The following is a 17,052-nucleotide window of genomic DNA, read 5'->3' as shown; positions in this document are numbered from 1 at the left end:
CCGTGGGTGTAATAAATAAACCCTGGCCATCTTTCACATCCCTCGCTGCCTGCCAGGGATTGGTGGAGACTGCAGCAACATCCTCTGTGATTGGTGGATGGTGATGTTGTAGTATAGCAGGCTTGTTGGGGGATTCTTTGTTTATAAAGAGAGATGGATGCTGCTGGAGGAGGTTGTGTGTGCGTGTATGTGTGTGCGTCTGTGCACTGCAGGCTTAAGCAGGGTCGTGGGGGAGGTACTTTGAGGTTAAACTCAGTGTGCAGCCTATTTAAAGAACACCTCCTCCCTCTTGAATGATTCAACAACAGTTTTGCCCCTCCCCCCCTCTTCTCATCAAGATCAGCTGGAGGAAGTGGTATCCCGGCCAATGGGATTACAGTAGCGGATTGTCTGTGTGTGCTCCTGCAGCTGAGAGGGAGAGCGACCCTCGACAAGCAGCAGCAGCAGCTCTTCCTGTGTTTGTATGTCTGTCAGCGTGCAGTGAAGAAAATGTAGGGCAGCCACTTGTTCTCTCTCCCTCCGCTGTCTCTCATCCTCTGCTCTCCTGTGCTTGTCTTTGTTTCTGTGCTGTGTAGCTGCTGTTGCCACGGTGAGGGCTGGCATTGTTGCTGCGGCACCACTTCCATATTTGCTCTCATCCCTCTCTTGCTCTGTTAGTTTCTCTCACCATTTCATCTCATCTGAAAGATATACAGAGAGGGCATGGGCGACCATTGTCTGTGATTGTATGTGTGCATTTGTGTGTGAGAGACAAGGAGGCGAGGTGGCTTCAGGACCCAGACATGAATTCCTGCTGGAAGATGAAGATTCAGGTACAGATTATTCTTTTTCTGGCCTGTTTATGTCTGCATTTTACCAAGGATGCCACAGTCGGTTTTATTTTCACCCCTCAGGGATGTACGATACATTGTTTTTGTGAAGCTTAACATACGTTTAATTCATAGTGCACAGAGCAGGTGTTCACATATTTCAGTCATTTGGAAAGAGAATAAAACAAAAGGGAAATGAGCCCATTGTAGTTTCCATTCAGCGGTTGTTATGCCGAGGCCTACCGTCTCCGTGGTGATGGTGGAGCGGTTTTGCTGCAGCAACCTAGCGATGAAAGAGCAATCAACCCCGTGTGTTGCTTTTGTCCCTCTGTGTGTGCAAATGAGGGGAAAAGTTAGTAAATACAGGGACAGGATTACCAGACAGTCTGTGTTGGATCACTTCCAGGAGAAGCAGCTGCATCACAATCTAGTTGGATGCTTGTGTAGCTTCATCACAACACAATGTGTGTGTGTCATCATGCGTGTGTTTCTGACAGTCATTTTTGTGTCTGTGTGTGAATGTTTGCATGCGTGTTTGTGCGGTTGAGAGGAACATCTGCCGCCTCTTTAGTGTGAATGGCTGACCCACTTTCTCCTGTGTCACTGGCCTTTGTTCTGGGGAGTGGGGGGTGCTGCACATACATGTAAACACTGTGTGTGCCATTTCGTCACTGGTATCTATACACGTGTCGTCGGTGTTTTTGCCTTAAGATCACATGAGCACAGGATGTCGCACTCCTCTATATCTGCTGCGGTCTAATACACATGAACTTGCACAACCCTCTGCATCACCATGACATGTTTCACTCATTTTTGATTAAACTACATGTGTGACGGTTGATTAGAAATTGTCTTTCGTAGTGTGTAGCTACTAAAAAAATGATGCAGCAATTTTGATTCTGCAAAACAGTCTTGTACATTAATTTATAATTTTTCCTCTCTGTCCACAGCTTAGTTTATCACATCATTGACTGATGCAACAGATCAGAGAGCTTTGTGTCAAATCTGCAGCTGGAGGGAGGGGAGGGGAAGATTAGCACAGTCACATGTCGTGGTGAAGCTTAAAACCAATTCTGATGGGGAGATGGATGGACAGATTTGACATTGGAGGCAAATGATATTTACAAACCTGATGGGAGATATCAGAAATGCCAATTGCTGTTAAGCCTCAAATACCTTTTTTAATTGACTTCATTTATATCATGCTCCAAACTACTGAGCCACGGACTCCATACCCATTAATTGTAAAGTTCCCCAATGTACCTCTTTTTTTCTTTAAAAACCTGAAGACTTGGCACTTATGTTCTTTTAGAAGTTGGAAACATTGAGAACATCTGCAGAGATATTATATTTTGTTTAGCAGCCACATAGGGCGACCGTGGCTCAGGTGGTAGTGGGTCGTCTTCTGATCGAGAGGTTAGGGGTTCGATCCCAGTACCTGACTATGTGTCGAAGTGTCCTTGGGCAAGACACTGAACCCTAAGTTGCTCCCAGTGGTCGACTAGCGCCTTGCATGGCAGTTCTGTCCCACTGGTGTGTGAATGTGAGAGTGATTGGGTGAATGAGCTGATATGTAAAGCTCTTTGAGACTGCTTCAGTGTGGGGATAAAGCGCTATATAAAATCAAGTCCATTTACCATTTACCATATGATTCAGTTTGGTAAAAACAATCTCAGTTTAATGTCTTCCTAAACCTATTACATCCTCAAATCTCAGAGGTGAAAGAAACGGATTACAAGTACTCACGTTACTGTAATTAAGTTGCTTTTATGGCCACTTGTACTTTTTTCAGTTTATTTCTAAATAAGTAATTGTTTTAAATGAAGCAAAATAATACGTTACATATCTCCACCCAACCGTTACTGAGTAAATTAATATTTTTTGTTTTGAAATGATCAACGGACATTGTGAAATTATTAAAAAATTAAATGGCCAGACAACAATCAAATGCATCACATCATAGTTCATCAACCAGAAGAAACGTAATGCATGGCACCAAAACAGCATTGAATGGAGGTTATTTTCTCAGTTTTAGCGTTAATAAATGTAGCTATACTTAAAGCCTGAGAATGTATTCTATTCCCTGTTATTTATTTATTTTAGGAATTGTACACTTAGACAAACCTTTTGTTTTATACAGATGCCTTTGTGGAAAATAAATTAAGTTCCAATTGTGCAAGATTTCATCTCTTCCTGTTTAAGCTGATACATGATTTACTGTATGCAAGGGAACCGTGGCAAGATTTATTACCAAAAATAAACGTAGGGGGTGAAAGTAACTAGTAACTTTTACTTTGAGTACTATTTAATTGAACCACATCTTACTTGTATTTGAGTATTTTATGTATGGCTTGTACTTGAGTACAATTTCAATCAAGTACTTCTACTTGAGTAGGACATATCAGTACTCTTTACACCCCTATCAAATCTACACATTACATTGTTTAGCTATACTTAGAGCCTGAGATGTGATTTTTTTTTTTATTTCAAATTTAATTCATTGGTTTATTTTATTTTAAAAAGAATTGTACATTTTGACAAACCTTGTATTTCATACAGATGCCTTTGTAAAAAAATAAATTAAGTTCCAATTGTGCAAGATTTGGTCTCTTACTTTTCACGTTTATACATGAGATGTTTACTGTATGCAAGGCAACCATGGCAAGATTTATTACCAAAAATAAACGTGGGGTGAAAGTAACTAATAACTTTTCCTTTAAGTATGATTTAATTGCACTACTTTTTACTTGTACTTGAGTACAATTTCAATCAAGTAACAGTACTTCTACTTGAGTAGAATATAGAGTAGGATATATCAGTACTCTTTAAACCTCTGTCAAATCTACACAGTGCATTTCTTCTGTTGGAATTAAAAGACTCTAGTCCCCTTATCACCTTTATAATTTACTGTAGAGTGTCTCATTCTTTTAGTTTTCCATCCCTTTTCCAATCCGTTTGCTTCTTTTTCAGGGTTGCATGGTTTCTTAGTTTTTGATTAATTAATTTATTTTTCCTGTGAACAAAAACGATGCAGCAGGTCTGATGTGGCCTGCCAGCCTTAAAGGTGTTTCTACTCCCTGCGGGGTGCTGTGGATAAAGCTTCCCTAAGTAGCTGCTAAGTGCTGCGAGCTATAAAGAAGCTGTTAGGTGGGCTTGAGCCTCATGTTGTTGTGGGACTCCTATTTTTAGAGCTGCCAGTGAACTTTGCAAGTTTCACATCTATTTCAACAACTTTCCCTGAATGGTTGTTCTTGAAGTTGACTTCTATCCACTGTTTTCTCTACTCAGTTGTTTTTTTTGAGAGAATTATAATGAAAGGACAGCAGATTTACTAAAAACACTGTAGACAGAAGCTGCAGTAAACGACTGTTGTAGTGGTTGATTATTCTATCCATTATTTAACAGATTAAACATTTAAGAGAAATCACACATTTGGAGTCTTTCTGCTCTTGATCTTATGTCATAATAAACAGATTGATGTGACACAAAAATCCCATTGTGCTATTTTTATTAAATGAAACAAATCAACAAAATAATCTAACAAAATAATTTCACATTTCTTACTTGAATAAAGGCCTAGTAAACATCATTGGCTAAATAAACTCAGCTACATTGCTAAATTGGGGTAAAGCAAAACTTCTTCCCTCAAGTTCAACCTTAAAAAAATGACATTTAAGTAAGTAAGTAAACTTTATTCATAAAGCCCTTTTCACAAATAAAAATCGCTAAGTGCTGTACAAAGCATAGGTGAGTTAAAAAAAAAAAAAAAAACAGGAGCAACATCATGAAATGGATAACAAAATTTAAAAAATCCATTAACCAAAAGCTTTTCTGAAAAGCGAAATTTTCAAATGCTTTTTAAAAGAGTCCACACAGTCAAGCTCACGGAGACACTAGTGCCAGTTTTTTCAGAGTCTGGGGGCTACAGCCTGGAATGTCAGATCTCCCCGGGTTTTAAAATTAGTTTTGGGGGTCTTTAGGAGACCCGAAGGGTGCACCCTGAAGTGTAGGGGCACACCAAATCAGCGATATACTGAGGAGCCTGACCATACAACGCACGGAAAGTCATGACTAAAATTTTAAACTTGATGCGAAATTTGACTGGAAGCCAGTGAAAACTTGATAGAATGGGGGGGTAATGTGGGCTGTTCTGGGTGCACCATTTAAAAGTCTGGCAGCAGCATTTTGTACAATCTAAAGTCTGTTTAGAGTCGACTTGTTTGAAACAAGTGAAAACAAAATTACAATAATCAATACTAGACAAGATAAACGTGTGGATTATCATTTTGATATCCGATTTTTGACAACAAATTCCTCACTTTACAGATATTTCTCAGGTGATAAAAACAGTTTTTGGTCAGTGACTCTCCAAAGACATTGACTGATTAAAGGCTGATTAAGGCTGGTTTTCACAGATGAGTCCAGAGCACCAAGGGAGTTCTTGGTCAGGGGGATCTTTTTATTGGGAGCAATGGTCAGAGTTTCTCTTTTATTATAATTTATCTAAAGATAAATTTAACTTAAAAAGTAAAACACAACAACTTAAATTTGACATTTTCAGCCTGTGATAATGTGCATTGCTTGTAGCTACAGTAAGTTTTAACACTGGTCTGTTGGAGGCTTGTCCCAACCACAATTTAACAGTGCACTCCACCCAGAGTACCAAAAATGAGACCCAGCGACTCCGGTAACACTAATTAAACAGTGCGTCAACTGGTTTTTGTAAGCGGTTTAGTAGTCAAATCATTCCAACCTTACTGTGGCTCACTAGTACAGTAATCTGTAACATCTTTTATCCATAAAGGGTTTGAATGATGACTGATGTCAGAAGGTCAGCTGCTGCAAAGGATAAAATTCAACTTTACTGTGGAGTCGCAGTATTTCACTGCATCTCTGCAGCTCCTCTGTTTAGTAGGCAGTGACCCTCTGCCTCTTTAGGAACAGCTCTTTGTAATCTGACCTGCTTTCATGGTCACTATCCCCCGTTTTCCAATTATGGATGTACTGTATTAACGCTTGAATTAATTGTTGCAACAGAAGTTTGTGGCGATGTGGAGACGATTGCGAGGCAAACGAAAAGCTCTAAATCTAGCCAACGAGAGCAAAGACAGATAAATGCATGCGCAAAGTCTGGGTGTGTTGCTTTCCTGCCTCAGGTCACCTCAGTACAATGGTTCCCAACCTTTTATGGGTATTCCCCACTTTGAAGGACTATGAACTTTCAAGCCCCACCAGTGTCCCCCCCCCAGCCCCCCAAATAATCCTGACAAAACACGATTTCAAATTCATTCAACTAAAATTTTAAACATTTAACTAATCACCTGCCTCGAAACATTGTTTGCAATCTGTGCCAAGAAGCAGAAATTCAGTGCACGTATGAAATTAATTTCATAATACATCAAAAACTAAACTAATCACCTGCATTAAAATTAAAAATGTAAAGTGCAGCAGTAAAAAAAGAAATAGTTTGCAATCTGTAACAAAAAGATTAGGAAAACCAAAAAAGGAAATAATTTTTTTAATCATCTATTGAAAGTTTGTTTATTGTTCCACTCCATGTGAAGTACATGCCAACGTAAATCAATATTTTGACACTTTAGTTCTACGTTACATTTTTTTCCCGATCCATATCTAATGCAGTCTAATGATTTAATGCTCTTTTAATTTCTGCTACATTTTTAGGTTTCTCATTATTACTTTCTTTGCGTGTTGGCATTTTTGTTTAGTGTCAATGATCTTTATTGTCAGTGAAGAATGTTTTTAAATAAGATTGGCTTAAAATGTAAAATGTCCTCCCATTTGTCGCGCCCCACCTCTCATACCTCCATTCCCCCCAGGGGGCGCACACATTTTGAGAAGCACTATGGTACAATGCAGGTTTACCCTAATACAATCACACACCTGCAGTTTGGCCCTTTTTTAAGTTGCTGTCCTTTTTTTGTATAACAGAAGCACATAGTTTATTCCCTACAGACTCAGTTTTTATTGTCCAATAGTCGCCCTCTGCCCGTTCACTGTATCCCTAAAGTCTCCTTAACAGCTACTCATCACAAACGGTCAAAGAAAACAATTTAGTGACCGACTTCTCCTCCCTATTACATTCCTTTTTTAACATAAAAACTGGATATGGAGGCGACGTGTCGACGTGTGAGTGTGACCACAGAGGAAATTTGATGTTTGCCACCCAGGAATTATTTACATGATTGTTTGCATGCCACTCATCATTTCCATTTGTGTTTTTTTTTTTTTTTTAATGGCCTTCTCCACACTGCTGACATTTCAATTATGATTCTTTTCTTAGGGCTTTCTCTTCTGACTTCAGGCAACACTGAAGAATCTCAGTTATTTGTGTCAAGGAAAGACGTCTTTTGAATGCTTATCTAAAAAAAAAGCTATTACAAGGTAACACAAATATTTAGTTTGACCTTTTTTTTTTTTTAGTTCCAGCTTTTCTTTAATGCACATGTTTTTTTAATTTTTTTTCTGGGCGTCATTGGAGGGAATAGCGACAAAGATTCATCCTTCGTCTTTTTTCTGCCAGCTGTCCACCCACAGATGACTGCAAGTGCTTCTCTGTGTTGTAGAAACCATTTTAAAATCTTTAATGTTGAGCTTTTCTGAGCATATAGAAGCCTCTTGGCCTCTTAGGATTGTCTGCTTCAAGAAAATTGTCTATTTTTGATTATTAGACCCTTGGGATAAAGTTTTTCAAAAATTCATTTCATGCTTGGACTGCTAAACTGATTTGGTGGGGGATTGTGTTTTCAGGCTTTGCCGTTTTATTGTTTGTGAAAGAGATTTGTTTTTACTATTTATATTAAGTTCTTTGAGGTTTTGTATTTTGCTTGATGATCATAAAAAAGAGTATACATACATTGGTTTCAGCATTGGTGGCTGTTAAAACTATTAGACATGCAGCTTGAGGTACAACGCGTGTAAGGATTCCTGAGTGGACCACTAGGCACAATCTCAGGGATCCAAAGGTTCAAAGGCCTCCTGGTTCAGTTTCAGGATGCTAAATGTGACTATTCATGCCTTTGGCTATTATTTCCTACGAGTTTGAGGGTAGTTTTACCAAAAGTTCCAAAACTCCTGTGAAGACACTCCAAGATGTCCAGGAGTCATTCAAAGATTGTTAAAGCACCTAAAGAGACACAAACTGAGGGAAAGTTGTTGGTAGATTTAGATACAATACAAAGAGATAAAAAGCTAACAGGTCCTCATGCTTCATGCGTACATAAATTGACATTTTGCATGTGCACTGTACATTGTCTAGTGATGCATGGCTACGGTTGTGTGGATGTACGATTATTAAAAGAAAGAAAAAAATAAAGCATTTAGCTTTGTCAGTGATGGTGTTGCCGTCAAAACAATAAGCTGTGGCTAACATGAGAGCTAATGTTAAATTCGGTTTATCTCCTTGTAGAACAGAATAGGTTTAGTTTTCTGGACAGTGTTGTGTTACACTATTCTTTTTTGTTGCTGCATTTATATTGGTTGCTAGGCAGGCTACAGGTTCTCTGGGTCTCAGCAGTTGTCACACAATAGGTTGTCTAGTTTTTATGCCTTTTGTGAATCTTCATCCTATTGTAAAGTTTTTGTCTTTGGATTTAGATTTACAATAAAAAGTTAATATGACAATTTCCACAGCTTTCATGTCTCTATGTGGACTCAACCCCAAAATGCCACAAATTGTGAAGCGTTATTATGACAAAATGTCAACATAAATGTTGCAGGTGTACGTGTCATGTGTAATTTATGTGCTTTGAAGGATCCTATATGTACCTTTACCCTCGCACTGCTTATGTGTCTGTCCATGAAGCTGTGATGATTAGTAAAGCATCGAGTAGAGCTTCTGCTAAATGGAAGCGTTTGGCAGCACCAAGAGGTCACTTGGAGATGTAATTAATGTAAAAAAGAAAAAACAAGTGACGCACGCACGCACGCACACACACACACACACACACAGACAGAGATCACTTTGTAAATTAATCAAACTAATTTAATTATTCCTACTCTCTCTACTAAATGTCATTTATTTAATGTCTCCAATATTTTTGTCTTAGATGATAAGAAAAGTATCAGTGTAAAATGTTTTCTCTCCATTGGTTCCAAATGTTGAAATTGGATTAGTCGGTTTCTATTTAATGTTGGTGGGGGGGGGGGGGGGGGGACTTATCTGAATTTGCAAATAATAGAAATACAGTTTTCAGGATGTATTTAGGATAAATATTTGTAAGAAATGTATGGGTTTTGAAAAATTTACCAACAATAGTGAACCATCTGGGATTAAGAACTAATAGAATAATGTAGGGATTTTACTACCCTCACGGTCGCTGCCATTTCAATTACTTAAAACAGTACACAGAGACTTGGTCACAGTGATCAAGTATTGAGGGAGTGTACTGTTGGTGCATTAATAGTCTTTTTTATTTGAACTGTCTGTGTTTTTTTGATTAATCGCTTGCTTGAAAAGCAGAACATTTTTTTTTATTGCTAATAGATTGAAATATCTAAGCTCAGTCCTGTTCAGGTTGATGCCTTTAGTGGCTGCTTTGTCCTTTGAATCTGTAGACTTACACAAATGTAATGTTTTTCTTGCTACAAAAGAGACATATTTTATCACAAATATAAAATCATCTCTATCTTTGCCTTTCAAGATAAATGTAAATTTTTGTTTTTAACAGATACTAATAATAACAAAATTTCAAATTGTTGTCAATAAAGGTATGTCTTCTGCAAAGATGTGAGGTATTGTTTTTTTCTGAGTCGTTAGGGGTATATTTTCTTTCTATATAAAATCTAACTGAACAGTTCAATAAATTTGAAAATCGCTTTTTATCATTTACGAAAAAGGACAAACAAGCAGGGTTATGTCCATAAAAGTTTGGTATTCAGCTAAGAGCAAACCTGACAAAAACACAGAGTCCTGATAAACACCATACAAGTACATCTGACCTCAATACTTCCTTTATTTTCTACCTTTTCTGTTCATTTATTTCCTCCTTGTCCAACTTCGAAATTGTGTTATCAATTTCAAACGTTGCGACTGCTTACGTCTCCACAGAGGAGGCGCTGAGAAGTGGGTACTGCAGATTGAAATCTGAGCATTGCCTCTGTATAAGAATAATGCATGAGCCCAGAATAGAGGGCATTTAGTCGTCTGCAGGTTGGCTCTGAAGGTGACTCCCACACTTTGTAGCTCCTGTTGGTAATAGTAAGAAGTAAGGGAGGAGAGCAGACAGTTGCAGACGTGTTTTCTTTCACGTGGGTCGATTTTTGAAGCTTGTCTTGTATAAACAGCAAGTTAATTTGTGGGTTTACTTTATATCCCAAAACTATCTGAGCCTACCTGCTCTTTGCTCCACTTTCCTACTAGGAATGATGGATTAAGATAAGAGATGGGAAAAAAAAAGACTTTTCTATTATCGTACAAATGTTAGGCTGTGTTAATTATAATCAAGCAGAATTTTTCTTGAGCCTTTTGTATCAATGTGTTGAATAAAACAAGTGCTCTATTTGAGTACAACCTAAGACTGTGATCTTAAAAAAGCCTAGACAGGAAGTAACTCCAGTGTGTTTTTCTCTAACTCCAGTTCAACTTTTTGTACAAAAACTGTTGGAGTTGTGTCACTGCTGCATTACCCTTGGGCTGGAATATTAAAATATGCAATAAATACAATTTTAAATTGGAAATAATGGCTGCACACTCAGAGCTGTCAATGTTAATCAAATCTTTAGCGCTTTTGTTGCATCATTGAATGTCAGCTATTTGTTTTTTCAGACAATGAATACGTTGGCTGTGCCTGTAAAAAAAAAAATTGTTGGTGTCATTTAAAATGATGCTGGACTAATTGTGTTCCACATGTGGCAACAATTTTTTTGTTTTTTTTTAGACTTAAATATATAGTTTTAAAGGTAAAAAAATAATATAAGACATGGGAATTTGGGCCAACTCTAGTCTCTAAAAGGTGTCATTACACAGTTTGATATAAAAAATAAAAAACTCCTAGATTATAAATGTCATCTAAGCGTGGTGCAGGAGAGGTGTGTATGCGCTTTTATTAAATTATTATTCATGTCCATGGGGGGTGGGTGAGTGGGACATAAAAAGTACAAAGATGGGGAAGAACCAGAGTGATGGAGAGTCTCACTACAAGCAGCAGTCATCCATCACCATGGCAACTAGTCACAGCAAGCACCGATGTGACTCGCGCACGTAAATGTTTTGTTTTGTAGTGCAGACGACATTAACAATGAGTTGTTTCTTTAATTCAAGATGGCGATAGTAGAAATTGTGTATTTATTAATGCATGAATGATCATTGTTAATAAATGGTCTATAGGAGATAAGGTAGATGCCTGATTGCATCTTTAAGGCAAGCTTTAGCATCCCCATTACACTTGTCCAGGACAAGTGTGTATAGAAGATAAATGAAAGAATGACAGAGATCTGGAATGCAGTTTATACATTTCATTTAGGGACCATGCACATTAATAGACAGACATGCTGTAAATGAGCCCTGGCTAGATTTGAAAGGCAACCTAAAATGTAAAAGGCCTTAAAATACAGAAGGAGAATACAAGATAACAAAAGAGAACAGGTATGACAAATGACAAAATAATTAGTGATATAACAAAGCACCAAGCCTGGACTAAAACTCTCCGAATTGCCACATTGGAAATTACAACTGGAATACAGTTTAAACAGAATAGTTACATCATATAACAATGTACAAAAATCGAAATAAAATAAAATACAAATTTGTCATTGTGTGAACGTAATTGGTGGTCAAGAAGCCATATTTTTAGCTGCTGAGAAAAGGAGATGTATGTGCTGAGTTGTCTGATGTGGTCTGAAAAAGCAGAGTGACTGAATGAATGAATGAGGAATACATTTACTTAGAACTTTAACATCTTACTGCTACATTTATTGTATATATAAAAACAGGAAAAAAATAGATTTTGGATTCATGATACACAGGTTTGTTAAAAATAACCTCCTGACTGATCAAACATCTATACATTATTTCATGGGAAAACTAACGTGGGGACATTGTGACAGAAGGGGAGATTTCCCTGAAGATAACCGTAACCCAGCCATGCAAGATCAGGCTTGCTATGTTCATGTTGGAAGTGTTGATTCATTAGTAGAAGTATTGACTGGTTTCTGAGTTTATTCACACAATTAAACCATCCTCTGCTGTCTCACACGGGCAAGATTTACCCCTAAGCAATATTCCCATGTCATACTTTTTTGTCATCATAAAGCTGATGAAATGAACAAACAAACTGCACGTCTGACCAGGTGTAAACTTAGCATGACGTAGCTTTGTATCTTTTTTTCAGTGCCTCAAAGCCCGTGTGGCACAGCATCCCAGCAGCCATTTTCTCTGAGTCACTGATTCAAGTCCAGTGCACAGATTGGAAAACAATTTCATTACATCTTAAAAATTATGAGCCGTCGGCTGTGTTTTCTGAAATATCACCCACAATTTGTGCCACAGTTTGATTTGAATGTCATGTTGACATACGTTTAATTTACAGTCTCACTTTTGGCTCACGGGCCTTTCTGGGCTGCTGAAGTGAAAATCAGGATTAAGCCCAACCTGATCCTCTCCTGTTTGTTTTCCTCTGTTGCTAACTCTACGTCAATGGTTTACAGTTGTGGTCTGGTGGATATTATAGAGACTTCTCCCAAACATTGTGTCCTACCTTCAGAATTTATTTTGGCTCTGAATTCCTGTTTGGGAGAGATTTTTTTTTTTGGTGTTTTGGAAGCTTGTGTGGTTATCACAGTGTCAAAGGAAAATATCCTGCTGCTTTTGATTATTTGTTAGAGGTTGGCCTGGTGTTCTTGTTGTTGTTTATACATTATACATTGTAGAGAGTGTGTTTTCAATAGCTTTATTAACTTGTGCTTCAGTCCATTTCGTAAAACCTGCATTTGCATTTATGATTCACTCACTGCTGCTGTTTTTCTTTTGTTTTTATCCACAGAATGAAAAGCCTCTGGGTCATTCAGCAAGCAGGTCTAGCAATATATCCAAGGTGAGAGCACACACACACACACACACACACACACACACACACACACACACACACACACACACACACACACACTCCAATCTGCCTCTGTGATGAACCTGAGGAAGGCTCTTTGTCCTTTCCTCTCCGTCATTCCTACTGGAAAAGCTACTGCCAGCACTGAATGTGATGGTCCGCTTTCAACCCTTGTCCTTCTGAGCCTCTTACAGGATAAACTCCTTACTTGTGCTAATAGATGTCAGGATCGTTTCATCAAAGCCGAGCAGTGCCAGTGAAAGTGTTTTGCATGTCGCTGAGGGTCAGTCGCTGTTAAAATGTGAGCAAGGTGAGGGGTTATTTCACCACAGTGACAGATATATGTTAATACTTTCATCTAAACCCCTTCCTCCAGCACTCTAGGGCAGTGGTTCCAAACCTTTCTTGTCTTGTGTCCCCCTTGAGCCTTTTTGTCATACCATGAGCACTCCCTCACTCATACGTGTTCATGATTCTCCAAAAGTAAAATGAATACAAGTCATTTTATTTCATCTTAAATTGAACAATTCATTTTCAGGCATTATCTTCTTATTTAACTCAAATTAAACATAAAATGATGTTGCCTTCAAGGCAATAAAATATAAATATAAGAAATAATATTTATAGTAAACGTTTGTATTATTAATACTGTATTATTAATACTGTATTATTAATACTGTATTATTAATACTAATATATTATGATTATATTGTTAATAAAGAAAAATAATAAAGTTGAAATTAGAAAAAATAAAAATAAGTCATATAAATAAATACATACAAAACAAATAATGAACCTGCCTGTGTTATATATAACTTTTTATTATAACTTTATTATTTACCACAAAAGGAGCTTCTTTGAATAGATCCCCTTTAAACAAGCATTTAAACTTTAATCTTACCTTTTTTTTGACGGACTTATTAAATGACTGAGAATATTTTTCATTTTCTTGGAAATAAATTCTTATTTTTCCACATACCCCCTGCAATGTGCTCACGTACCTCTAGGGGTACACATACCCCTGGTTGGGAAACACTGCTCTAGGGGATGCTTTATAAAACTTCATGCAGTTTACACTGTTTGGCCTGTCCATTTATTCACAGGAATCAAATTGTAGATATAGGTTGCATTGGTTTTGCATACATGAATACATAGAAATATTATTCCTTTTTTGAATATAGCTTACTTTAAATTTACACAGATAATGCTTTAGACTTTATGCACATGGCTTCAGTCCAGTCCATTTCTATATTTATATATGAATTTGATGATATGAAATAACTGACACCTTAAAGGAACAAGTGGGTTGGGAAATGGATGGATGAAATATGATATATTTTCTTGTTTTTAAAAGTATTTTATTTAATTCATGATAATGTGTCACATGTGGGTGTGGAAGTAATTTTTATTAGCAGAAGCAAAATTTGCATGAATCCAATTGTTTGCTGTGTTTGCTCACATTTATTTGGCCTTTGACAAACAGTCATTTTCTTCTTAAGTTGTAATTAACATCTATATTAAACTCTTGGCCCTAAAAAGCACAATATCATACAAAAACCTATTGTTGTTCTACCCATCTGTACTTTTTAAAGTAGAGACAGATCAATGTTTCGTGCACATATAGTCTTAGCTTGGCTTAATGTTGCAGTTTCTGATGTATTACACCTAAGAGAGAAAATACTAATAAACTCTTTTACAAATACATTTTTTTCCTCAAAATTTAAGGATTATCAGAGATACAGCATAATTTTTTTTATTATGATATTTGACTATTTTGAACAGCGTGTGTAGTGTTTACTTCATGAGACACATGCTGTTGTCTTATCAGGAAACATTTAGAAAGTGTCCAATGATAATCAAATTGTCTCCTCAACATTCTCGAGGGCTCTCTTGCTGTGACCATCCAATTACACAATCTTTCATGTTTCTGCTGAAGCTCTATAATTACACAGCCTCCACAATCTGGACAAAGTTGATGGGTGAGAACTTCTACAGGCCCTGAGTTTGCAGAATTCTTCTAGTGGTCTGCCTAAGTCATGATTTTCAACTTTTAATCACTGTCAATTCACTCCCACTTTATTTGAAGGGGTATACGTAAGGCTGACATTACGCATGTCATTATAATAGCATGATACCCTGACCCAAAAAATTGCCAACATAGCTCCAAAGGTGTAATAATTTAAGGAACAACACTTAATGTCAGACTTCATGACACCTTAAACACTGAAAGAAACCTGGATGATATAATTCATATGTCCGCTTGATACATTTGTAGCAGCAGCAGCTAGCTCTTGCTCTCGACTTACGTTTAAATGGTTTAAGCAGATGAAAAATGCAACTGATCGGTTTTGGACCATTTTAAACTGGATGGATGGATCGTACTTGGAATCTCTCTGCTTATGGTAGATTAATTGAAGAAATAGAAAATTTGATATAAACTAACTTTAAATGTTTGTATGAATACAGAGCAAGCATAATTTGAGGCAAACAAAGCTACCGGTAATAAAATGCTTGCATAAACATGAAGATTTTAAAATGTAATCTGCAAGCATCCAGTGAGCTGGTCGTCATTATGTAATATTTGACACAGGAAAAGAAAGGATTTTTAATTTTTAATTAATTGTCCATGGGGTGTTAGACAGCTGCTGTTTAAATAATGGTCCAGCTGAGTGGCACCTTTTCATTTCCTATTAAATGCTCTTTGGATGGACACATCTGCAGGGAGTCGCATTGAGACAGAGTTGGCCTGTAACTCAAAGGATTATGATATTTCATTCTTTCTTTCAATTCAAGTCAGAAAACTCCCGACGGATACTGTGAGATTGAGCTACTCAACGGCAGCACTTTGAACATGTCACTTTTTTCTAAATTACTTTTTGGGAGCTGCTTGAATAAGATGATCTGATTATTTTGTGCACATTATCATTTTACCCTGTTCTCTGAGATATTAGAGGTCTGATAAAAGATTTCCATAATTCTAGATTTTCCTTTTTTTTTTCCTACAGAAATGTGAAATAGGGGGAAATAAATTGCAGTTCTGAATGCCAGTAAAACATACAAAGTGTTCATTTAATTTACACACATATTTTTTAGCTGCTAATTAAGTTTTTTTGGTAGATTAAGTTATATGGACTCAGGCTATATAAGAAATAGGGACACCCAAACAAATGCTGCTGCTTTGGTCAACATGGTGCATAAATCTCATCGGCTCATGCCAGATTAAATCAAGAATGAATGTGCTGCGATCAGCCGCTGACCTACTTAAGATGTATCTGTGTTTAAATAACTACAGAATCAACCTAAGGGTGGGATTTCATATTGCACATTTAGTGTGAGGGTATGGCTTAGATAATGACAAAATGTTTGGCTCTGTCAAAGCATCAGCTCCCGTTTGACGATGATAACCGGCCTGTGTCCCTGTGCTCTGTTAGGCTGTCGCAGCGACTTTGGGGCAGACGGTTAACACGCTGTTAGTGTTTTTAGTTCTTAACCAGACAGAGCTCAGCTTTCACCAGGTGACTCAGTAAGGCATCTAATTTCTAGGTAACTATCTGACTGTGGTGCTTTCACTTCCTGCGTGAAAACGCACGCACGCTGTGTGAAATGCTGAATTTACTCTGACACTGTGCATTATTTGGGTTTATTTAAAAACTGTTTCCTTATTTTTGAATAGAACGAATTAAGGAGCTGATCATGCAGGTAATAGTTCATCAGTTAGTCAATTGTAATAAGTTGTTAGCACTTCGGCTTTCCAGCAAGAATGCCAAACGTTTCATTCCAAGAGCAGACCTATGAACTTTCTGTGTAGATTAATAATTTTCTCCTAATGCCAAGTGTTGCATCAACTTCTGATTTTCTGTTTTCCCAACAAAAATCATGTAGCCTATATATCTGCTTTATAGAGGCCTCAAAATAAGGACACATTAGCTTTAGATTCAAATTGAGCATTTTCGAATTTGTATGCTTGATTCAATGTGTTGGCTTTAAGATTGTGTGGCAAGCTTTTCAGACTGTCCCCCTTTCCTCAGGACTTTAATCGGCTAGGGATGGGTGGTTGGAATCAATAGCCTGTCAGTTTTGTTTCCATGGTGTTTGTAGGTGAAAAATTTCCTTGGGATTTTTCAACTGAACGTTTTTGTTGCCACAGTTAATTGCACGTGTCTCACTTATTGTTAAATAAA

General features: G+C 37.3%; 1 protein-coding gene across 6 annotated transcripts in view; it reads left to right on the top strand.

Annotated features, from left to right (window-relative positions):
• Positions 1-17,052, top strand: part of LOC114476833 (E3 ubiquitin-protein ligase MARCH8-like) — a 95,726-nt gene that overhangs the window by 57,188 nt on the left and 21,486 nt on the right. For 5 of the 6 annotated variants that reach the window (XM_028468796.1, XM_028468793.1, XM_028468794.1 and 2 more), the window contains one exon: positions 12,809-12,859. In XM_028468796.1, coding sequence (XP_028324597.1) covers positions 12,809-12,859 — 51 coding nt within the window. Of the gene's footprint in view, positions 1-387; positions 462-575; positions 813-12,808; positions 12,860-17,052 lie in introns of those variants that run through there. The other variant, XM_028468797.1, reaches the window with a different exon arrangement.

The sequence above is a fragment of the Gouania willdenowi genome, chromosome 15 (genome assembly GCF_900634775.1).
Source record: "Gouania willdenowi chromosome 15, fGouWil2.1, whole genome shotgun sequence".
Classification (NCBI taxonomy): Eukaryota; Metazoa; Chordata; class Actinopteri; order Blenniiformes; family Gobiesocidae; genus Gouania; species Gouania willdenowi.
The sequence above is the reverse complement of the archived record's forward strand: the minus strand, read 5'-3'. Positions and strand labels throughout refer to the sequence as shown.